A 25,247-nucleotide genomic window follows, 5' to 3' on the forward strand; every position below is an offset into this window, starting at 1 on the left:
AATACACGACGTGCCCCAGGCACAACATTTAGCTCCAAATCCACAAAACCAGCCTGAAAATGAAGGAAATCTGAAACGACTGCATTAGAGTCAATGGAGCACGGCTGTGTTGTTGTCGGATCCTGGTCTGAGCCAGCCCCATGCTACGTTATGATTGGCCAGTCTGCGTCAATTCAGTACCTGACCCAAAGTCTCCTCTTCTGTTCCTGAGTATTATGACATTGAATAATGGGCAGAAAATTGTTTTTGCAGAACATTATGATGTCACAGTGAAGTTGACCTTTAGCCTTTCGGGTTTATAAAATGTCATTATTTTATCCTATTAGACATTTGTATGACCTTCTGTCATAATTAGTGGATGAATTCTTGAGTTCCTGCCAAAAACATGTTTTATGAGATCACAGTGACCTTTGGTTTTTCGACCACCAAGTTCTAATCAGTTCATTCTTGAGTCCAAGTGGACACTTGTGCCAAATTTGAGGAGACTTCCTCAAGGCCTTCTTGAGATATCACGTTAACAAGAATGACATGCCACTGCCAACTTTGAAGAAATTCCCTAAAGATGTTTTTGAGATATCGCGTTCACCAGAATGGGATGGATGGACAAACGGAAAACTCAAAAACATAATGCCTCTGGTCAAGGCTATGGACGGCGCAAAGGCATAATGATGACTTTAACATTTCCAAGCAACTAGTAATTGCGTTGAAGAATTTGTCTCTCAAGACTTGAGTCTGCCTCTGCCCTGAAAAGGTTAGTTACCACTGACTGATCGCTTCACTTCAACTCATGTAAACCTGAGTCTCCTGTATACAATGTCATGAAAATGGAATGCAACGTTACAGAAAACGGAGGAACAACTTGGCATTCAGCTGAAACTGTGTGGTGTCTGAGCAGAAAATGACAGACAGCTGAACAACAGACACCAAAACAGAACATGCTGATCTATTTCTTAGGGAGTACTTTGCCTAACATGAAACAAACAGATTTCTTGTTCATCTTAATAACACTGACCCATCCGAGAGTGTAACAAATTTATGGGAGCCCAGGTCCGCAGTACCCTTGAAAGTCCATAAAATCCACTACCTGTGACATTAAACTGACAGACAGTGACTGCCCACGGTATTTAGGAGTACCTTTTTTTCTGTATGTGTGTTTCACCCTATTCACATTTTTATTCACCCACATATTAAATGTGACAACTGTCCCCTGTGGAGAGCCATAAATGATTCATGGAGCGGCTCGTTCCATCATACTGACTGCCAAAAGTAGAGATTTTTGAAACATAATCAAGCATGCAGCCTGAGGCAGCAAAAAACTTGTCTTGACTATTGCACTTTACAATCTGTTAAATATGTGTGTTAATCTTTTCAAATTTGAAGAAAAATAAGTCTTAGTAATATAATTTGAGTAAAGTTTATTGGGAAATATGTAATATATTACAAATATAGTAGCTGACTAAAACAGGCCTTGAAAGTACCAAAACAATCGCTCAAAAAGAAACTATTCTTAATGTTGACTAATTAATTACTTAATATGACTGATAGATCGAATGACTGTGTGTAATATGAAAGGTGTATCGATGAACCCAACAGTGTGTCCAGACCCAGTTTTGTGGTCACTCTCAGTTCTATGGGGTGTTAGCATGCACATTGTTTCGACATTCAACGAAACCTGGTTAGATTTAGGCAACAAAAAAACATCATGGTTTGGCTTTATGTCAGTACTTTTGTCACTAACATTACGTGATGTATGTCACATGTTATAAGTAATGTACGACACGTCACATACCATAAAACTTCAATTAATAGTCCAGGCTATTATTTGCATAAATCACTGAAATCAACAGGTGTCTATATGGGACAGGCCTTTGATTCCTTTCACACAAAACCACCAAAGATCTGGAAATACAATCAAATTGTTTATTCAAACCAATATGAATATAACTTGGTCACTCCTTTTCACATTTACGTTGGCATGGCTGTGGTGAGCAGGATCACATATTCATCTGTTGTGGCATTGCCCCCCAGTGAGACATTTTTGGGACAAGGTGATATTAAGTTTGTCTTCTACCCTGGCTGTGAAAATACCTTGTTGTCCACCAGTCTGCCTCTTAGGCACAAGGATAGAAAATATACAGTCAAAGCTTACACACTGCATTGTTGCTGTAGCTTTTATATCAGATAAACGTATCATTATGATGAATTGGTAATCACACAAATCATTTTTTTTTAATATAGATAATTGGCTAAAAAACTTTATGGACATATTATCAGTGGAAAGGGCAGCTTCAGCTCTTTATGAATATGACCATAGAGATGATGGATCCTAGATTTTTACAGGCTCTTATCTAGGTCAAATGGTTCATGAATGAATTTTACTGTATTTATCCTGCCCTCTGACCCTTACAGACTAAAGGAATATGAATAACTTGCAGGGTAATTGAGGAATGGACACACAATTTGAGGTAGCCAACAACTTGGTTTTATATATCTGAAGAACGTCTATGAAAACAAAATAAACTGCTTGGCATCCAGACCAGGCATCAAATTGGGACAGGCCCTTATTTGTCAAAATGTGTAGCCACACCGGGCTAGTAAAAGGCACTAGGTGTTTAACTGGGACTAGGCTTCTACTTGAAGTTTTATGGTATGTCACCAGTGTAGCATACTACACATACTTGTTGGTGACGATTCTCAGTCATCCAGGTAATCTTGAGCGCTTTAGACAACTGGAATTGCTTAAGGTTCTAGATACACCTGGATCCATCTAACCTAACGACACACATGATGGCCGGGTGGGTCAACGACTCACATGTGACCTCAACAACACCCACACAGAGTTTAAAGCCTGTGACTCCGCACCAGACTCTTAGAACTGAAGAAGCCTCTTGGATGAGAGGTGAAACGTCTTCAAGAAAGTCGAGCAAGTCCAGTTGCCTACGATATAGCAATTAAGATTACACATACTTGAATAATACTGTAGGCTAAGACAAACACTGCTCTCCTGGGTGAAAGTCCTGTGTTTGTTTGACCCATCCACCACCCCTCTTGCCCACCCTATAGGGCTTTCTTCAATATTTAAACAACACTGAGCAAACTGTATCGCTTTTTATGCTACATCACGTCACTTCCTCCTTTGCTCCTTTGCACCATCAAACTTTGGACATAATTATTGACTAGCCGGTGAACACAGTTAAACATTAAGCAGCCAAAGGCACTGATAAATATCATCTGACACCAAAACAGAGCAAAATTAGAGGGAGTATCACAAGCTGGGCAGGAACATAACACCTAATAAATGCTACTGTTGCTCCATGTCTGATGGATGTCTAAACAGGCAACAGTTTGCTCTCATTCACATTGACACATTCACTTTATAAGATGATAATATGTAAAGTTGTTGTGTTCACAGCTTGTTATGCCTCCCCGAAGTGGAGAAAAAAAATCAATTAATGCTCCTTTAATGTTTTCCTAATGAGTCGATTATTTTCAGTATTGCCATCAAGACGCACATAAAAGTGAGTGGAATTAGCCATCAAGGGCCTTAATTGGTATGGAAAGAATGTATTGGATTTCTTAGACTTCAATACCCTCCGTCTATGATATGTCTCTACCTTCAGAGAAAGTTCATCTTAAGAAACTTAGACAGGCAGTCGGTACCTGAATCAACACTTGACGGGCAACAACAACACCAAGCTTTCATTATGTTGAGGATGAAGGATTGACTTTCTGACGCCTGTCCATGGCTAAACAGATTTATAGACCGTTGCATGAATACAACCTCTCTAACCTCCACAGCCTCCCATTGGTCCAGCCATGTGGAACATTCTGAATAAATTACTGCCTCTTTGCTAATTGGCCAACATCCCAGCCCTGTCATCATTAATTCTGATTGGCTGCTCCTCTGGTTTATGACGCATGTGGCGACGGAGCGATATACAGTGTGAAGCACAACTTTAGCACCTGACACAGCACTCTCAAAGGGCACAATTAAAAAGTTTGGGATAGCATACAGATGGGTAAAGAGACTCAGGCCACATGTAGGCCAATGAGAGAGAGAAGAAAGAGACTGGAATGCGGGAAACGACCAGCAGTGTTAAAGAAAAGTCGAACAGCTGACACAGCACTCAACAAGGAGGGGTGTGTGATCAGAGACGAGCAGGATAAAGGACGAAAGGATTCATCTAATCAGGATTTAATGAGTTTTACGTAAAACTGAACACCAAAAAAATTACATTGTGCAACCATAAGAGACATAAAACACATGATACATAAAGAAAAAAGAGTTCTGTGTGCTCAGAAGTTTTTGCTTATTTTCCAGTCAGTCTATAATTATATTTCTTTTTCTGTGAAGTAATCAGTGCAGAAGAGTCTGTCAAAACTGCACACAGATGCACTCTAACCAAATCAGCTGTGAATAATACTGTCTGTCACATTTCCTAGCCAATCAGAGCACTCTTCCGGATTTTAAACCAATTTATTTCATTCTGTTGTGTATGTCAGAGTGTGTAGGTGTGTAACACTGCGTACTGCTGATGCATCTGCACACCAATTAGCTACGAGGAGGGAATGCGAGCTCCAGGATGTGCTTTACTTGTTCAATAAAAGTAACAATAATTCAGATTTTTACTTCCGACTAACACGCCGGCAACTGCACTCAGTGTTTAGAGCCCGAGAGCAAAGAACACAGAAGTGTCCCAGCTAATAAACACAAAAAGCGGGAGACACAAAGAGGCAGCAGAACAGTAATATCTCATTACAAATAAATGCGTGGCGTGTGTCCAGGAACCAGACATCTTTTACGATCACATCCCAGATTAAGTGCCTCTTGAAATCGTAATAGAAAAGGAAGATGTCTGTTTGGAGAGGGACCTGGGATATAAAAATGGGACACATACAGTACACTGCTAAAAGCCTTTTCACAGCACTCCACAGTCCTAAAACTAAATTTTAGATTTGATTGTGGAGCATTCAATAGAACATGACTTATTCGACCAAGAAAGGGACTGACACCAATTTCATAATGACATCAATATATTAAGACACACTCCAGTGGTGACGTGGGTTATGAAGAAGTCTGCTGTAACTACATATGTCTCCCCTGCTTACGAAGTATACATACAGGACATAAAATGACAGTGAATGTATAGGAAAGGTACAGTATTTATATTTAAGTATAATGTGAGCAATGCAAGTGTAAATGGTGACTCTAAATTGTCCGTAGGTGTGAATGTGAGTGTGAATGTTTGTCTGTCTCTATGTGTCAGCCCTGCGATAGTCTGGTGACCTGTCCAGGGTGTACCCTGCCTCTCGCCCAATGTCAGCTGGGATAGGCTCCAGCCCCCCCGCGACCCTCAAGAGGATAAGCTGTTAGAAAATGGATGTATGTATGCAAACATTAAATTTCCATTGGAAACAGAAGAGTATTTTGAAAGAAGACAATGCATGAAACAGGCAGAACTTGAACTTGACACGGCGTCCTAGAACATCAACAACCAACAGCCTTTCACATTGTATCTGGATGTGGACAGTCCATGGCCAAACATTGATATGTGACAAGGTCATAGTGCGAATGTGTCGCAAAGGCACATTTGACAACCCTGAACTGTTTATGTAAAAAAAACACATTAAGGTGTTTATCTTTGTTCCGATTTCTGTTCTGGAATTGATGCAAAAAAATGCATCAACAATGCGTCATTTGCATCTTTATACATAACTAGTCCATACCCATTGGTAGCTCTGTCACCTTCTGCCTATGCCAATCCTCAATGCCTATGTGCAGTTTCACATAGATTGACCACGTCAGTGAGTAGAAAAACGTGGGACAGACAGAATGACTGACTGACAGAATGACACACTGACAGTTTCTGTGATTATGTACAGCATACCATATCATGACTTAGTCATACCAAAAATTAGGAAAAAAACCATTGGTCCACAGGGGGAGCCACAGCGATCGGTCGCATTTTAGCCATTTTTAAGCATTTTTCTGTTGTTATAGCGCCACCCAGTTGCCAATTAGAGTTAAATTTCTCCAGTCACCTTGAGGCGTCCTGTTCTACATATCTACCAAGTTTAGTAAAAATCCATATGGCGGTTAGGCCTAGATAAGAAATGAGCTCTCTAGCGCCCCCATTTTGTTTGATGGGGTCAATAATGGAGGGGTCCCCTCAGATTATGTGTGGTCATATGCCTACAAAGTTGCGTGGTGATGGGTGAAACCCTTGAGATGTTATACACCTTTATGTGATGAGCCACGCCCTCCGCAATATTCATTGCCTTATAGAAGCTCAGTTTTAGTAAGTTTTCCAACTTTTGCCAAGAGGGAACTTTAGATATTGGTCCCTAGATTATGTTCACCCAGTTTCATGCAGATCGGTCAAACTTCCTAGGAAAAGATCGATTTTAAGTGTTTTTCAAAAAATTCAAAATGGCGGAAAATCTATATAACCAGAAGTTATGGGTTCTTGAGCCAAATTTGTTCCTCATGAGGAGAGGCATCTCTGTGCACAGTTTCATGTCTCTATGACATACAGGGCATGAGATATGCCCATTCAAAGTTTGCAATTTCAATCGGTTGCTATAGCGCCCCCCTTTGGCCAATTGATGTAATATTGCTTCATTCGCATCCTCCCATGACCCTCTACCACTGTGATAGAGGTTACCACTGTCAGTGGTCAAAAACGTGGAACAGAGACACAGACAGAGTTTTCGTCATTATATAGTAAGACATTTCAGAAAACTTGTAATACAAAAAATAGTTGCCTTAATGTAAGCAATTAACAGGGGAAGTTTCATGGTGATATCTATCAGTTACTAGGTTTAAAGGTCTGAAATTGTATGGAATTTCAAATTTTTATCTTTAAAAGCCATTTCCTCAAAATAAGTTTTTTATACTCTAAGCTGGAAAAATCTCCACTTCAGTCGCACCTACATACACCAACTTTACAGTTATATTCCTGCCTATATTCTGAAGGTTTTTAAACAGGGGTTAGTTCATATATCGTTCATAGTCTGATTTATAGAACATTTTATTCCTAAAAATATGGCAATAATTGTTGTTTTATTATGGCTGTTGACAGACTTTTTTGATTTATAGAGTCCATAAATATCCATATTCCCCTTTGACTGTAATATGTCATCAAAATAATAGGAATTTTGAACCCTGCTTTATCCAGTGTTCAGATTTCTGTTTGGAAATGTATGCAGATTAGTGCAGATTTAATTAGATATTGCATCATCTGTATATTGACGTATAATGTAATAAAAAAAATTGTCTTAATATAAGTAATCACCTGGGGAAGTTTCTTGGTGATATCTATTAGCTAAAGGTTTTAGCCTTTTCACCTGGTGGCTCCCCCTACAATGCATTTAACATACAGTACTCATGTACATTGATAAATGACTATAGGAAGGCAATAGGAAGGGATGGCTCATTGGAAAAGACAGATTTAGCAGATTAGCTCTGGTTGGCTCACATAGATCACAAAAAGAGTCTTGCTGTCTTAATTTAAACACCTAATAGACTCATCATACTCTCAACTAGAATTATATGTGGGTGAACTACAGCAGTTTGACAACAACATGGTTAAATGCAAATTACATGAAGTGGCTGTATCATTACAATAGACCTTTATACAGCACTCACTTTGACATGTCATTGTAGGAAAAGCACGCGCGTATTCAATAACATTAATGATAGCGTAGGGAAGGTTCTGGTATTGTGCATGGGAATCGCTTCCTGAGACACTTAATGGAACTGAGCCGTCGTTAATGTTATCAATCTCACCTGTGCCTTTCAGTGCTGTGACAGGTTGAAATGTCTGCTGTATAAAAGGTCCATTGTGGCACACTTCCACATGTGACAGTAGTGGATGGAGCTTTTCAAAAAAGGTTTGACTGACTGAATTAAATGAACCAAAGATAATGATAATGACAATGAGAACAAACACAGTCTATCTCATAATTTAGGCGAATAATTTCCAGTTTGAATCCTTCAATCAAGATCCCTTTACTGTTAACACCTTCCAACTTTGAGCTCTACAATACAGTATTTTTGTTATCTTGTTCCCACACTATTTCCTGACTCATTAATGCACCGCATGACTCTAAAATATACAGAGGCCCCGGTCTGACCATGAAGCATCAGCGACTTCAAACACACTGAACCAGCCTCTATCTGTATTCCGGGGTTGACTCGTCCTTAGCCGCGCATATGGCCCGTTCCAAACGTGAAAAAATGAATTATAATATTAAACAGACACATGCAAACACTCTACAGGAGGTGTCCGGGAAAATCTTTGACACAGGTTTAATAATGAACTGACCCAGGGGCCCCAGAGACATATGGCGCCAAGTCTGAGGTGCCGAGCTGAAGTTGCAAGCGTGGAGCTAGACTGACACCTGGTGGCTGAATGTGGATACTGCTGCATGAAGCCTCTGAACCAGCAATGTCATTTGTCGCCTTTGCCCTACATTCACATACAACTCAGATTTACAAACAGCTTGTCTCATATTTTTGGCCATGACGTGTCCAGAAAATGATGTTAACAAACCCTTTCCACAAAGATATTTTTAAAACGTCCCAGCAGGTAGCTCAGGTGTAATTAATGACACTAATGAGGGCTGCACTCGGCTGTGTACGGTGGCTCACTGGCTCGTTAGCAGTATTAATTACACCTGTGCGTCCTGCTATGGCAAGTATAAATATCTGCTGTGAAAGAGGCCCATTGATGTTTTCAGTTGCTCCTGTTGTTTTCCTGCAGTGTCATGTCACAGTGAAAGCATGTCCCAAATCCACGCTATTGTGCATGCTAATCCCATACAGCGTGAGCTGCATACTAATTGTCATAGGGTACTGATTTAGCACCACATGCTTAACAGGAAATAATGCAATGTGTGCAAAGTGAGATGTCGGTCCGACTGGAACTTTGGTTACTGACAATTCGATTTCACAAAGAGGCGATGTCTTTCTTAAGATACTGTTTTTTTCTGAGGCTGTTTTCACCACCATCTATCAATTTATATTCATCCTAGCTTTGGCTAGTTCCTCCATTTAGTGGACAGAATAGTGTCCATCAACAGCACACCGAAAAATCAACCATATTTATAGATACTGTCTGGTTTGAGTGTATTTTATTTTGTCCTATTTCCAATGTGAATCCACTACATATTCAAAATTTGCTTAATTTGTATGCTGTATGCAGTTTTTATTTGTATTTTTAATTCAACAACAGCTGTAAATGGACTGGAGCTGGAACGAAAATTGATTGCCAACTAATTTGCTGATCAATTATTCAGTCTGAGTAATTTTTTGAAGAAAAAAAATCAAACTTCTCTAATTTCAGCTTCTAAAATGTGAATATTTTCTGGTTTCTTTACCCCTCCATTACATTTAGCAAGAACATCTTTGGGTTGTGATCAGAAGATGACATTTGAGGATGTCATTTTGGACTTTGGAAAACAATTTTCAACATTTTATGACATTTTATACTAGGGCTGCAACGATTAGTCCACTATTAAAATAATCGGTGACTATTTTAGTAGTCCACTAATCAGTTTGATTATCAGTTTGAGGCAGCTTTACACACTCTCCCATGACGGTGAACTAAAACCCTTTGGCGTGAGTACGAAACAAGACATTAGATGACATAATTTTGGGGTTTGGGAGAGACAGACCGACATTTTAAAACAATGTTGTGACAGCAAAAAACAAAAACAGAAATGTTCGAAAAGGAGTAGGTAGAAGTAAAACTTATATGTTCCTACCCCTCTTTCAATATTCTTCTATTAACTTAAATTATTTGCACAATTTCCTACATGTATATATTAGTGATGGCCTCATGAAGCATTTTCTTTATTTTCTGAGCCCACTAGATGGCACTCTTGGTTTAAAGAGAGAGTCTCAAAGAATGGCAATTCAGTGTGTTTTAAACCTTTTGTTGAACAAAAAGTGCCATCTAGTGGCCTCAGAAAATAAAGAAAATGTTTCATGAGGCTTCATCTGGCCATCACTAGTATACATAGTTACATACAACAATTCAATTTAATTTGACAATTAAAATGATCAAAAAATCACAATAATCATTAGCTGCAGCCTTAGAAAGGACAGAGTGACATCAGCTACATTCTACTTCCAGCCACTGAGTCAAACTCTACTGTACTTCCCACTGATGCTGAAAAGTTTCACTGATGCATGGGTGTCCCTTTCAGTAAGCTGAACTCAAAGAATCGTGATGAGTGGTGAAACACTTTCCTCCCAGCTATCGGGAGCTACTCGGTGGCCTGTATGGCTGAAAACCTCTTTTCAGAAATCACATCGTAGTCCAAGAAAATGTTTGTTTGTCATATGCAGCCCACATGCAGCACACTGCACTGGTACAGCGTGACTTTACACTTGGTGTGATGTTGTGTGGTGCCAAACAGCAAATAACAAGTTTAAGAGATGCTGTGTAAAGTTCAAAACGGAGGGGCAAAAGTTCAGTGTGTGAAATCGCTACCAAACTTATCAGCTGACCCATAAAAATATATGAGAACGGTCGTCAGTCGGACAGTTGGCTGTGACATTTTGTGCCATATTCTAGTTGTGAAAGTGGAATTTACTGAGGCTACAGGGACAACTGCAGGATGACAGATGGATATGATGCATAGCATATTTCTACTCAGCATAGATGGCCTACTTATCAAATATAACTTATATAACTCAACACTGAAGTAACGTATGTGCACATACAGCCACTGTCACAAAGGTAGGTCATGTCGACATAAGTAAGCAGCATATATTTTTTGTTGTTCTAGTTTATAAAGAAACAAATGGGGGCAGTGAACAGACTCTGCATAAAATCACATCCATGCCACATCTGATTATTGTTGTTTACACTCCAGCATGTGTTCTCCAGGTTTTAAAGCTGCAGTAAAACACACATAAAATGTTTTGTTACTCACTATAGCTGTGGGAGCAGCCGCCACGACGCAGTACAGGATGAGAGGGGGGATGAAGCTGGACTCCTCTGTGCCGGGGTACGGCTTCATCAGCTCAGCGTCGTTGCAGAAGAAACCCTGCACATGCACGCTGAACAGGTCCGTGCACTCCATGTAGTAGGCCAACAACACCGTGCCGGACATGATGACGAGCTGGAAGAAGAACATAGTCGGAGCGAGACGGAGAAAGAGTAGAGAAAGTTGGAAAAGAAGAGGAGAAGAAGAAGAAAAGGGGGACTTGTTAGTTGTATATCCAGAGGCACCAAAGACTGATTCAGTTTCAGCGTTTAAAAAAGTCGATTTCCTCAAACGAGTTGCTTCGTGGCTGATCCCTGAACATCACTCCGCTCCTCTCTCAGCTGTGACGTGTCTAACAGGTTTTTAAATACAAAACAACCGCATAAATCCTCTAAAACCATCTCCTCTCCTCTCTCTCTCTCTCTCTGTCTCATGCTAGCTCGTCGTGCACCAGCCCCCCCGCCACCATCACCACCACCGCCACCACCACCAGCAGCTCCACCATCACTTACCACCTCCTCTCCTCCCTCACCCCCTCATCCTTTTATCCATCTAACATCATCTTTTGTCTCTGGCCTCTTTTCGCTCTCTTTCCAGAATTGGCTCCAGGCAGTCTTTCTTTTTTTTTTCTTTTTTTTTTTTTATAAGAGATATATATGGTATCCTTAGTCATCTGCATTTGTGTCATTCAGTCACTAATGTGCCGATGCTGCCGCCAATTTAGCCAACATGCTGGCAGTGTGCTCCGGTTTTAATATCAAAGCAAAGTAATGAGTGTGTTTGTCTTTATTTTAAAGCTGGAGCGGCAGCCAGATCGAAGAAAGGCCCTGTAATTTCACAGGAACTGGAATGAGTGGGATTTCTTAGTCAGGGAAGGGGGCTGCCAGTAAATGTAGACCTTAGTCATGTGAAACTAACATTAGAGGAGCTACTCAGCTTTATATGATCACACCAGAAATGTGTTATGTGACACAGAACAGAATCAATACGGTATCAGATTATGAAAAATAAAAAAAACTTGTAAACATGTTACAAGCTGTCTTGCCTGACAATCCTTTCACATTTTCTTGCTGAAAAACTCTAAACATTTTTATGTATTAAAACATCATAGAAGTGATGAATGCTTCCTGATTCTTGAAATATGGAACTTGTAATACCCCCCCTCCAACACCAGGTGTCACTACGCTACCACACAAGGCTCAGTCCTGCTTCAAAAGGAGGACAAATCACATCTTAGGTTGTTTTGTGTACAATACGAGGACTCTTTCATTCTATAATCTACCGGGACCGTTTTAATAATTAAACATCTTGAGCCAACTAGGACACTGATTATGACTGTGTTTGTGAAAACACTGTGTGCATCAAAGTTTGGCACAAGAAGTTACACGTTTCATTGAGGTATCACAGACAACACTTCGTATAAGGCAAGATCATTTAACAGTGTGATTTAAAATAATAAAGACATAAAACAAGCAACAAATTCTGGGTCACATAAAGGAATCGGTGCTTTGGGACTCCATTTTTTATTAAATATTCCTAAGCGATCTGTTGTTTCTAGCTTTATATCCATAAAATATTTACCTCCCTTTGTCCCACTAGTGAGTGCACTGGGAATTCTGCACTTTTACCCACAACATTTCAGCAACCACTGATGATATTTTGTCATGTTACATATCAGGAAAAAAAAAACAGTTCAACTTTTAAAGCAGATTCATTCCAACCACAGCAACAAGACTTTTATATGAATTTCAGTGCTAACCGATATTGACTTATTTTGTGTAGAAGACAGGGTTGAGGGAGAAAATCGATACAGCATAGTATTGCAATATTTTGCGTTGCGATATTGTATCGATACACAGATGCCAAGATTCAATATTTTGTTAAATACATTGGCCGCGTTTCCCAGATCCAGTTAAGAAGATCTTAGCACTAAGAGCCTCTTAAGAACGCTCTTAAACCTCCCATGAAAGAAAAACACGTTTCCCAGATTCACACTTAGCTTAAAGGGATAGTTCGACATTTTGGCAAATTCGCCTATTGTCCTAATCCCTATAGAGTGCCGAAGTCACGCCCCTTCCGGTGAAGCTCATGGGACCTTAGATTGGAAACAATATGAATGGCAGTGAATGAGAAGAGAAATATTATCTTTTGGTCCCGTTTGAGTTGTGACATGAAATCCAAATATGTCGTTCATGAATTTAAAACATAAATTTTAAGGTCAAGAAAGTCATACTTTGTGGTAAAACTGCTGAGATATAAGCTTTTGAAAAAAATGTAATTAGAAAAACTACACAGGAAGCGGTCGCATATGTGACGTCATAGCTTTTGCTCGCTTCCTGCAGCTTGGAGCGACTGCAGCCTGGCACAAAACACACAGACATCTTCAATCATAAATCAATTAATCATAAAACAGTGGAATTTCAGCGGGGAGGCCAAGCTGCAGGAAGCGAGCGAAAGCTATGACGTCACATACGCAACCTCCTCCTGTGTACGCATGAGTCTTTCTAATTAAAAAGCTTATATCTCAACAGTTTTACCACAAAGTATGACTTTCTTGACCTTAAAATGTATGTTTTTTAAATTCATTAACAACATATTTAGATTTCATGTCGCAACTCAAACGGGAACAAAAGATAATATTGCTCTCCCCATTCACTGCCATTCATATTTTTTCCGATCTAAGGTCCCATGAGCTCTACCGGAAGGGGTGTGACTTCGGCACTCTATAGTCATATGAGTAGGTACATTACCTTTAATTGTCAGTGCCTGCTGTTCTGAAGTTGGTGGGGCAGAGCTGCCCCAACTCAGCGCACAAAATGGAGGTGAACGGTAAAGCCTCCTCTCTCCCTCAAAACTAATCAAATACACCATCAAATGACTCCAAAACGCTCTAGTGGACAAACATGGTTTGCGCATTCCCCACGCTATGAAATAATAATGTAACGAGACAGAGTTGTTTTGAAGCCAAATGCACAGCCGGAACTACATTTGGCTTCAAAACAACTCTGTCTCGTAATATTACATTATTATTTCATAGCGTCATTTGATGGTGTATTTGATTAGTTTTGAGGGAGAGAGGGGGCTTTACCGTTCACCTCCACTTTGTGCGCTGAGCAGCAGGCAGCTCTGCCCCACCGATCTCAAAACAGCAGGAACTGACAATTAAAGGTAATGTACCTACCCATATGACTATAGGGATTACGGCAATAAGCGAATTTGCCAAAATGTCGAACTATCCCTTTAAGAAGATCTTTCACTAAGAAGGAATTGTAACATCGAGCTGACCCACTCTTAAACGTCTTCTTAGCGACCAAACGCTCACAGATCGAGATCGTCTTATTTTTCATTAGAATTATTAGAACACACATACACACAAGCAGCAGGGAATTAGTGCGTTAGGTAGCAGCGCTGTGTGTTACTTATGCACTGATGAAGTGGTGGGTGATTGTTTTGCCTGACATCAATTGACTTAGTTTCAGCACGGCAGTAGTGGGCAGCTCCTGTTAAGAACTTATCAAAGAGCGATCCTACGAAGGGCATTAAGAACTAGTCAGGGAAACACTCTTATCTTAGCTAAGATGTTCTTATCTTAGCTAAGCTCCTGGTGTGGTCAGTAGAGGTCTCAGTCAGGGGCATTTGGCAGGAAGTTCATCAAAGCAAAGATGGAGGCAACAGAGAAAAAAATCAGAAAAGCTCTTTCGGCATTTCAAACGTCTGGACTTATTTTGGATTTTTTAACACAGAAGGAAAGACGGACTTGGATATGACACATGCGATTTGCAAGTAGTGTCGTGTGAGAATAAAATACTCGGGGGATACTACGACCATAAGGGCTCACCTCACACTCCACCATCCAAAGATAGCATTAGGCAATGACGGCCAAGCTAACGCTAACCCCGCTCCACTGAAAAGACAACCAACACTGGACACACATAGCTTGACCAAACTACCATCCAACTCTGAGAGAGTGAAGAAAATAACAGTCTATCACTTATGTTTTTTCACTGACACAGTCGTGCCCAAGCTCTACAGAGAAGTGAAGCATGAAGCTGAGGAATCTTTGAGTACAGCAGGAGTGTTCTTTTCTCTCTGGCAAGTTTAACTGCAACTATATCTTTAGCAAATAGTGGTTTGCTGCTACATCGATGTTGTTAAGGTCGTTTACAGCTCCCTTAACTTTAGTGTCAGTCAGCTCACGGATGAGCTTAATGACTACTAACTGAGATCACACTTCACAAGCTGTGTCTCCAACTGTTTTGGAGTACAGACCAGGGCTGAGGCCAAGATGGTTGTTACAGTAACATTTACGGCTCATTTTTAAGTTTTAAGTCTTTGCAGGGTATCTAGAAATGTTAGAAATGTTCATTTATCAAGTAAATCAAATCTGACTTTTGAGGAAAGCCTCCTTTTTAAAACTGACCCTTTGTTGACTTGTTGAACCGATGATTACAGATGATCACTGCATGAACCACAACTTTACTATGCTCAGTAGGAAAGGAATAATTGAGGGTGTCTTCTTGTCTGTCTTGGATTACAGTGATGTTATCTATAGACATGCTAGAACTCCTAGATCCAGTTTATCACTCCACCCTAAGATTTATTACCAGTAACCATACCTCTACTTATTGCATCATGTATGAAAAGGTTTGGTGGCCAATACTAAGGGTGCTTTCACACCTGCCCTGTTTGGTTCATCTCAATGGAACTCAAGTTCACTTGCCCCCTAAGTGCGGTTCGTTTGGGCAGGTGTGAACACAGCAATAGCAGTAGGGTGCGCACCGAAAACAACCGGACCGAGACTTTCTTGACGAGGTGGTTTCAGTCTGGTTATAAACAAACTCTGGTGCGGTTCGTTTGTGGTGAGAACGTGTTCCGACCTGGATCTGAACCAACTGCAGTCACATGACACCGCGCCTCGTTTTCAAACTGTATGGTTTGACTAAAATGAACAATGACAGTGCTAAAATCAACCTGCGTAGTTGTCCCTCCATTGTGACATTAGAAAGTGTCACATTTATCTTGCAAGTGTACTCTTCTTCAACGTTTGGTTTACTTCCTGGATTTTTCCCCTAATGGAAATTCTGACCAATCAAGATCATGCTTTCTCGCGCAAGGCATTTGATCTGGTCCGCTTGTAAATGCTGCCGTGAGAACACGAACCAACTCTAGGCCATTATGCAACTTTGTAACAAAAGTAGACATTGATTCGGACCAAAGCAAGACAACTCTAGGTCTGAAAGCACCCTTAGAGTAAGATGTGATAAGCATTTATTTCTATTTATTGATAAAGCCTTAAATGGCAGCATGCCTTCATTCATAACTTCTTTATTAAATTGGAATAAATAACGGTTGAATGAACAAATGCATGAAAAAGACACATCAAAGGTGTTTCACTGACTCAGCAATATATCCTGTCCGATCAAATCAGTCGACCAGATCTAGCTTTTGTTTAATGCAACACAATTTTATCCACTGAAAAATATGGAGAGTGTTTGAACCAGACTGGACAATATGGTCTGTGAGGTTCAGACAGCGAAGGCAAGAACGCGACTGTGATTACAGAGGAGAGGAGAGAAATGTTGGCAGATCTACACTTGTGACAGATGGCCGTGCCGAGATGTCCAGGTGTGTGTGTGTTATGTGTGTGTATCTGTGTGTGTGTGGCGTGTGCTTCATCAGTCTCTGTGCCAACTTTCTGAATAACACTAAGCTAGTTAGCAATATTTTTCTGCTTTCTCCTGTTATGACAAAGGTACCCTGCAGTGGAGAACATTTTTACACACTTCACATGCACCAACAACTACTGGTTTGCGGGACCATAACACTCGGCTGCACAACATAACTCGCCTCATCATGGTTAACTAAAGGCAAACAGCAAAGTGAAGCCACTTAGATGAACACAAGTTTTCAAATTGTACAAAAACAAATCCTCTTGCTCCTTGATCTTTAAGCAGCTTGTCGCTAAACAGCATCCGCATCACAGAGGCAGACAGATACGGGGTAATTTCAAGATTTCATGTTGTTCCACAAACACGTTTCAGCGGGGTAATCGGCTAAAACATTATTCATAGGCCTCCTCTGAAAATATGTAAATTCCTCCGCTTGCAGAAATGCCATGCTAATACCTTGTGGGATCACATACCAAAGGATGTCAGGTTTACAAGGAAATACCTGAAAAAGCTTGGACAGATTAATAAGAGCGCTGCACACCAGAGTACACTTGTTGAACTTTATTATTACTGTGATTTCATTTTATTTGACCTTCACCTTATTTGCATTTGAAAAAAAAAGACCAAAGCTTGCCTTAAGCTCAATCACAACCACATTTGTATTCATCCACCGGCCGGGGTTCAGCAGCAGCCTGGAAAGTAAAGGTTGTTGGTGCAAAGCAATCAGCTTGTTGGGAAGATCGAGATGCCCTTGAACCATTTCTTCCCTCCTACATTCATCCCAATAATGCTCGCTCTTCTAGAGCTCTATAAAACTCATATTTCCTCTATCACTCACCCCGCCTCCTTCTACTTCTCCACACTATAAATCATAGAGAGCCATAAACAAGCAGTGAGCTATTAGACATGATGAGAGTCATCGGGCTGTGGCAAATTACCAAAACAGGCCACGAGAGACAAGCAATTTCGGCTTGTTCAGCCTGATCTTACTCTCCTCTCCTCTTATCTGTCCTGCAGTCTGTAGCAGACCTCACTTGGTTTTTGTCATTGACATGTAATTAATTTACTCAATTACTGTATTTAAATACAATTTTGAGGTACTTATACTTTACTTGAGTATTTCTTAAGCTACTTTTTACTTCTAGTCTACCACATTTAAGAGGCAAATATTGTACGTTTCATTGCACTGTCTACTTTTTTACTCACTAGTTACTTTGCAGATACTGTTCATTAACCCTTTGTGGTCATGGGTATAATTGACCGTTTTTGACTACTTTTGATTGTACCTTTTAAATTTCACCTTAAAAACCCTTTACCTTGCCTTGTTTGGTGTCTTTTTTTTTCAGCACAACCTCACCTATGTGACTTTACAGTTATTTTTCATTTTGACATACTGTATTAACACACTGGACCTAAAATCACACAAAAAACACCACCAATAGGAAAGGGGGTGTCAAGCACTTTCCGCTTGCGAGCACTTTCGTTAGAATAGCCCGTTTTTACCTTTTGTTCCTGAACCAAGTGCGCACAACGTGACAACAATATTCTGGATAAAGCATGGCGTAAATTATTTATCATAAGTCTGGTTTTACTTGGCCTATCAACACAATTTAAAATTGGTATATAGTTTGAGGTTCGCACTTTTGACACAAGTTGAAACGCAGACTCGCGTCTTGCTGCTACGTCATCTTAAATTGGTCTTGTGATTTGGATGCACCGGCACGTCCGTGGACTCCAGAGGGTTAAAGTAATACCATATCTCCAAAATGATCATTTGTATATCAGTTACTCAGCTCATGTTATGTTGAATTTGTGGGGGAATAAAAGGTTTTCTAGCACGCCTCCATGATGAAAGAGGAAACCAAAAACTGAGAGAATTCTTGATGAATTGACGTCATTGGGGGCCGCATTTAACAACAGCAAAACTACATCAAAACATTCATTAACAAACTCTCACACAACTCGAGCAGTATAATCCAAGTCTCCTTTATCCAGTCATATGCTCAGTGCTTCCCAAACAGACAGCCCTTTCCAACAGGGAACTGAAAAAATTGAAACTTATCAATGCTCTCTTCAAAGCCAGACTCCATTGACAAAAGAGTAATTTTACCTCTCTGATCAGGGGAGCTGCTGGGCTGCCACCACATCAATCAGTAGATTGTTAGTGCTATTGTGTGACTTTGGTGAATCCAAACTAACCGTAAAAAAAAAACAACATCACACAACAACTCAAACAAACAAAGTGATTAAGGTGGAGATAGACCAGCAGCGACATCATTCAGCGAGGTAAAATTACTATTTTTTTCAATGGAGTCTGGCTTTGAAGAGAACATTGATAGGCTTTTACTTTCATATAATTTTCAAATATCAAGGTTTTTAGCAAGAATGCATGTGTTTGGGAAATACTGACACTTAGCTGATACTGCACAAGTTGTGTGAGAGTTTGTAAACAGATGTTTTGATGTAGATATCAAGGGAGTTTCTCTGGGTCTTGTTCATGAGTGAGGGTAGAATGGAGTGTGAGATGTATCAGCGTCTGCAGTGACGTGGGCACTTTGCTGGACCATCTTGGTGAAGAGGGAGTTGAGCCTGAAGGCGAAGCTTTCAATTTACTGGTCCATCTACGTCCCAACCCTCACCTATGGTCATGGCTCTGGTTAGTGACCGAAAGAATGAGTCTGCGAATACAAGTGGCCGATATCAGTTTTAGAGATAGGGCGAGGAGCTCGGAGTAGAGCCGCTGCTCCTTTGCGTCGAAAGGGGTCAGTTGAGGTGGTTCGGGCATCTGATCAGGATGCCTCCTGGGCGCCTCCCGTGAGAGGTGTTCTGGGCACGTCCGACTGGTAGGAGGCCCCGGGGCAGACCCAGAACACGCTGGAGAGATTACGTATCTCATCTGGCCTGGGAACACCTCGGGGTCCCACAGGAGGAGCTGGAAAGCGTTGCTGGGGAGAGGGACGTCTGGAGTGCTTTGTTCGGTCATAACATAACACGAGGTGAGGAATTGATATACAAATGATCATTTGGGAGGTGAAGTATTCCTTTAATACAAAATATAATCAGCTAATTAATTACGATGCATTATAATGGATTAATCTCTCAAGCAGTAATTAGCCCCACCTTTACAAACAGCAACACATCAATCATAATTATAATCCAATAATTTTATATCTATTATTCTGTGCATGGGACATTCTGCATAATGAGTACTTTTACTTTGAGTACTATAAATGGATACTGCCACTGTGACATTGCTACCTTTTATTTAAGTAAAAGATCTGTTTTTTTCTTCCACCTCTGGCCAACACTACTGAAATGAGAATAGTGGTGCAGTGTAATCCCTGGAGGCCGGTAGCCATTTCTATAATTTTTTTATGAGCTGGCTTTTCTGTGACAGTTCTACACCTGGACAAGTGTCCCTTTCTCTGTAAAGCATAACTTGTGGCTCTATTATATTCACTCTCCAGCCGGCGTCATGCTGCATTAGCTGTGTGAAGGGCAGACTGACGAGACTGGCTGTCGTAAAATGGCTATACAAAGATACTGCAGCACGCCATTATCCTTCTCCCTTGGAGGGCACAATTCACCTCTTTTACCCAGGACTCTGGTAGGGCATTTTGGTGCAGCCACCTCTGCTGAGTGTTAACGTGCTACATTTCCCAGTGCCTTTTGGGTAAGTATATCACTTCAGAGGAGCGGACAAGGATCACCTACTGCCACCACTACAAATCAATTACCTCTAGGCCTCTAACAAAGTCAAATCTCTGACTCTTTTGCAACCTTTAAACTGTTCTCATAAATATGTTAGGATTAAAACTGAATCAGATGGCTGCCAAGGGTTCACACAGAGAATCATCACCTGATTCTGCAACTCTATTGACATTTGTGGCATCTCTAAGCACGCTGTTTGGCTCACAACCTTACTGCTTTAGTTCATATTCTCTGCTCTCAGCAGCACCAGGAAGCTGTTTTCAGCAAATAAGGTTGAACAATTCCACTGTACTCTACGTAACACCAAATGCAGGAAAAGTTAGAAACTATCTGGTGACCACAGTGGAGCATTTAGCAGCGAAAGAAGCCGATACTTCAATCAGGAGTTGATGGAGAGCATGCATGAATAACATTAGACTTCTCTGCAGATATTCAAATGACTTTCACCTGACTGCTGAAAAATTCTCAAATTGACCACTGTAACGCTTTACGTGAAAATATGCACAACTAAATAGGGCTAGAATACATTGACATTTAGATGGACTAAATTATGTCCAACAACAAAAATCTACTCGTATGTAGTATCTGGCACATTCTTGGAAGCCCATACAGCCTCTGGGGGCAGACCCCCGATTTTTTGGCATCCGGTTTGATTTGGGCGGAGGAGGCGAATTTCCGTTTCCGACTTCCGTTTATATATAAGTAAATATGCTGAACCATTGCGATGGATTCAGAGTTTGCAGTGACGCCAATTATGTTCCGCCTCGTTAGTTCACCGCACGGACCGTTTAACCTGGCAACAACTGCAGCCGGCTCAAACGTGATTGGTCAATATCACGCGGACTACAAACAGCCTACAACCGGAAACCAGGGCTCTTCCGCTCTTCTTCCGGAGGCAAGATCTCCGGGGTTTGCCTACAGACTCTACATTCACTGAATGTAGAGTCTGTATATAGAGACTATATCTGGCATCAATAACGTTAAAGGCCCTGCCCCGATGGGCTTACAAGGCAGACTATCAGTTACCATGTAGGCTATAAATAGGTAGCAGGCCAAATATACAAATATACTTGTAGCATGTATTATTCAGTCTAGTTTGCCTAATTTTACAAGCTTTACAAATAAACTAGCCCACACTTTGTTACTCATTCCAACTTCTCATTTTCATCAAACCAAAATAAATCTGAATTTTTGTTCTGCATATTAACAAAGGTGCACCCAGGTTATCCTATACAGCAGTGGTTCCCAACTGGTGGGTTGCAGTCCAAAACAGGGTTGCTGGTCCATTCTGAATGGACCTCAAGTGACTCGCAAACATGTCAAGTTTGTAAAAAAAACACACTTTATTTTTTAAGTACACTGAATTTCTCGCACAGAGCTTTTATTTTGAAGTGCTGTTTCCTGCTATAGAGTGATGGAATATCAGACTGCTACTTGACAGAGACAGCAAACTAGCTCGATGGCATGGCCAAAACGCAAGTACGACACTGAATGTATTAAACTGTGTGGACCATGAACTAATGACTAAGGAGAAATCTGGACCCCGTGGCTGGACCAGTTGGGAACCACTGGTCTAAAGTATTAGTGTGCAATCAGATCAAGGACTGAGACGGCACGGTCATGGAGCTTGCAAAAGCATGTGCTGATGTGTACTGCAAAACTTCGCCCATCCAGGTGAGACCCCGTATCTTCAGGGTTCCACCTGGATGTGTCGGCTAAATACTGTTCCAATTGTTTGCTAATACTTTCCCTTTATTAGCTTTGATAGTCTTAAGTCAATGTGTGTATTCAGCTTGCTGCACTGCCCCAAAGCTGCCATAAATATGAATTAATTCAGGTTACAAGCGAGACAATGTTACTTTTGAGAGAAGAAATGCACTCAAAGTTTTTGCTGCTCCAGCCTTACTTGGTCTGATATAACCAGTAGCCTATGATAAAGCCTAATGTAGCCTAATATTACCTAAAGTTAGCTATAACAAACCATAGCCACTGCTATATGACTAATAATAGTGACTGAGTCTGCTGACACTTATGGTACTGTTTAACTTTGTTTCAGCGTTAACCTGTGACCACAGTGGCCAATGCTTAGCAAAATTAATCCCACTTTAAAACAATAATGTCTCTTATAATTTCTCATTATATGACTGAATTAAAATATGTTTGCTTTTTGGCATATTTGGAACCACTTTGCAACATTACCTTGTTAAATGTTTGTAATTACTTTCTAAACAGTGAATTTCACCATAATAAAATTCCAAACCTAATTAAATTTTTACCCATCCCTCCCCTGCGTTCCCAGTCTCTTCCCTCCTTCTGTTTCCTTCACTCCAGAATCTTTTTACTGTCAGTCCCACCGCCCATCTCCTCCCTCACACCCTGAAAACAACCAGGAAAACGTTATATAAATCCTACGCCAAGTCCTAGATTTTCATTTCACTGTCATGTTGCGTTAGTAGACTGGAAAAAGAGACTGACAGAAATGGGCATCTTAGTCTGGCTTGCCCGGATTTAGGCCGTGATGCTACACTTGTGTTGTCAAACTTGTCTTTAAGTGACAAAGAAGACAGCTGCTTGCTTCTGTTTTTTTCGAACACGTATTCAAAAAGCTGGGATGTAATGATGAAGAGTCAGCTGTTTAACTTGAGTCTGGGCCCCAAATCAAGTCAGAAAAGGTGTCTTTATGGACTGTGTTTAAAAGCTTAAATCAAAATTCCCAGGTATAACAAAGACGTGCATCTCTTGACCCAGGCATATTAATATGTTACGTATAGCATCTTTTACCATTCGGGATATGTCTATTGAGGGTCAGATTACAAAGGCTTTTATGTCTGTTTTTCGTCCTGCCCCACATGCAGTGTATTTATATTTTGTGGGTCTTATGCTATCTATTATTCATTTCCTATAAAGGTCACCTGTCTCCTATTGGATTTAATCTTACTAGTTCTAAAGATTGTAATATAGCAGCTTTTTTGATGAGGACAATATTTTCATTCTCAGGTGAAGTTTAATTCAAAATAAATTTTGTTGAGTCAAGATCATCATATCATCTATTTTCTAAACTCATAGAAATCCCACTGCTGAATTTAGCCTAGAGTATTAGATCATCTGCATAACTGCAGATAAAAATAGGTTAGTTAGGCTTTTAGTCTTAAAGGGATAGTGTACCCAAAAATGAAAAGTCAGCCATTATCTACTAACCCATATGCCTAGGGAGGCTCAGGTTAAGTTTTAGAGTCCTCACAACACTTGCGGAGATCCAAGGGGAGAGGAGGTAGCAACACAACTCCACCTAATGTAGGCTGACGGCGCCCCAGACTCAAACGTCCAAAAACACATAATTGAAACCACAAAATATCTCCATACTGCTCGTCCGTAGTGATCCAAGTGTCCTGAAGCCCCGACATAAAAGTTGTTTGGAAAAGTGCGTACACATGAGCGCAGTGTACAGAGAGGCAGTTAGAGCTACAGGCTACAATGAGGCTAAAAACAGAGTTCAAAGAGCTACAGGCTACAATGAGGCTAAAAACAGAGTTCAAATAACGTTTTTCCAAACCACTTTTTATGTCGGGGCTTCAGGACACTTGGATCACTACGGACGAGCAGTATGGAGATATTTTGTGGTTTCAATTATGTGTTTCTGGACGTTTGAATCTGTGTAGACTCACACTAAAATAATCATTACTTATGACCCACCTGCAGCTGTCCTGCTCTCTGCCTGTATTTACTTACTTTGCTGTGGCTGGGACATGTATGGACTTTGTAAAAAGGTAACAACCAGGTGCCAGACTATAGGCAGCACATATCCAAGATGTAAATATAGCAAGTGAGACTGCCCCCTTATAGTCGACCAAATGTTAGTCGACCAGAAAGGTCATTAGTTGGCAAGATTTCATTGGTCGCTTGGTTGCAGGAAAAACAAACAAACGTGAAACTCTATTAGGAGCTGCACCTTATCAAAATAAATCAAAACCTATATGACTGGGCCATGTGGGAATTTAATTTGAAAGGACAGACATAGGAAGTGGCCACGCTCAGCAGTCAGACAGGAGTCACGTTAATTTCCAGGGCTGGTACCTGCGGTTATTCCCCAGGCTAGTTAATAACATGTCGGGCAGGAAATCCAAAGTGTGGGATCATTTTGAGAAGGTGAAGGATGAACCCAAGGTGATATGTAAACTCATCTTCATTGGTCGACTACAAACATGACGTATCATCTGAAACATGTCAGTAGCTACATGCCCATTAGCCCACAGCGTCATTAACAGGCGGCTCGCTCAGTGTGTGACGTGCACTTGTAGATAAAATATAGGCCTATATTAATGAAGGTTCATTAGTACGGTTTTGTATTTCTCTGTAATGTAGCACAGTGTTAACAATGTTACTGATACTATTCTTTCTCACACCTTCAACTCAAACCATTGTGTTGCCCCACCCAAAATATATACTTTAATAATTAAATTAATATCATAAACATGCAGGCGACTAGTCGACTAATGGCCCTAAATGATTAAATCCTTGGTCGGGGGCAGCCCTAATAGCGAGGACAAGTGGACAAAGCTTGTTCCAAAACAAGCATGAATCTGGGGTTGGCTTTCACTGTCACTGGCAAGCCCTGAAGGAGAGGATGGGGATGAAGACGTGGAGTTGGCCTGTTTTCTGTTGGACGGGTAGGTGCCTGCAGTTTGCTTAGTTAGCTTGCTAAAGTATCAACTTCCATTAGGCGACAACAAATAGAACGTTCCTACAATAAAAGGTTGCAGTGCACATACAAGCAGTAAAGGAAGAAGTCTGAATGTTAGTCTGACAGTAACCGACACTTCCTGCATGGTATGCTTTTAAATTTTAATAATTTTAGTCAGCGCATTAAAA

The 25,247-nt window shown here is 40.6% G+C and overlaps 1 protein-coding gene across 3 annotated transcripts in view; it reads right to left on the reverse strand.

Annotated features, from left to right (window-relative positions):
* Positions 1-25,247, reverse strand: part of plppr1 (phospholipid phosphatase related 1) — an 83,351-nt gene that overhangs the window by 18,896 nt on the left and 39,208 nt on the right. For all 3 annotated transcript variants that reach the window (XM_050052585.1, XM_050052584.1, XM_050052583.1), the window contains exon 3: positions 10,945-11,133. In XM_050052585.1, coding sequence (XP_049908542.1) covers positions 10,945-11,133 — 189 coding nt within the window. The remainder of the gene's footprint in view (positions 1-10,944; positions 11,134-25,247) is intronic.

This window comes from Epinephelus moara, chromosome 9, assembly GCF_006386435.1.
Source record: "Epinephelus moara isolate mb chromosome 9, YSFRI_EMoa_1.0, whole genome shotgun sequence".
Classification (NCBI taxonomy): domain Eukaryota; kingdom Metazoa; phylum Chordata; class Actinopteri; order Perciformes; family Serranidae; genus Epinephelus; species Epinephelus moara.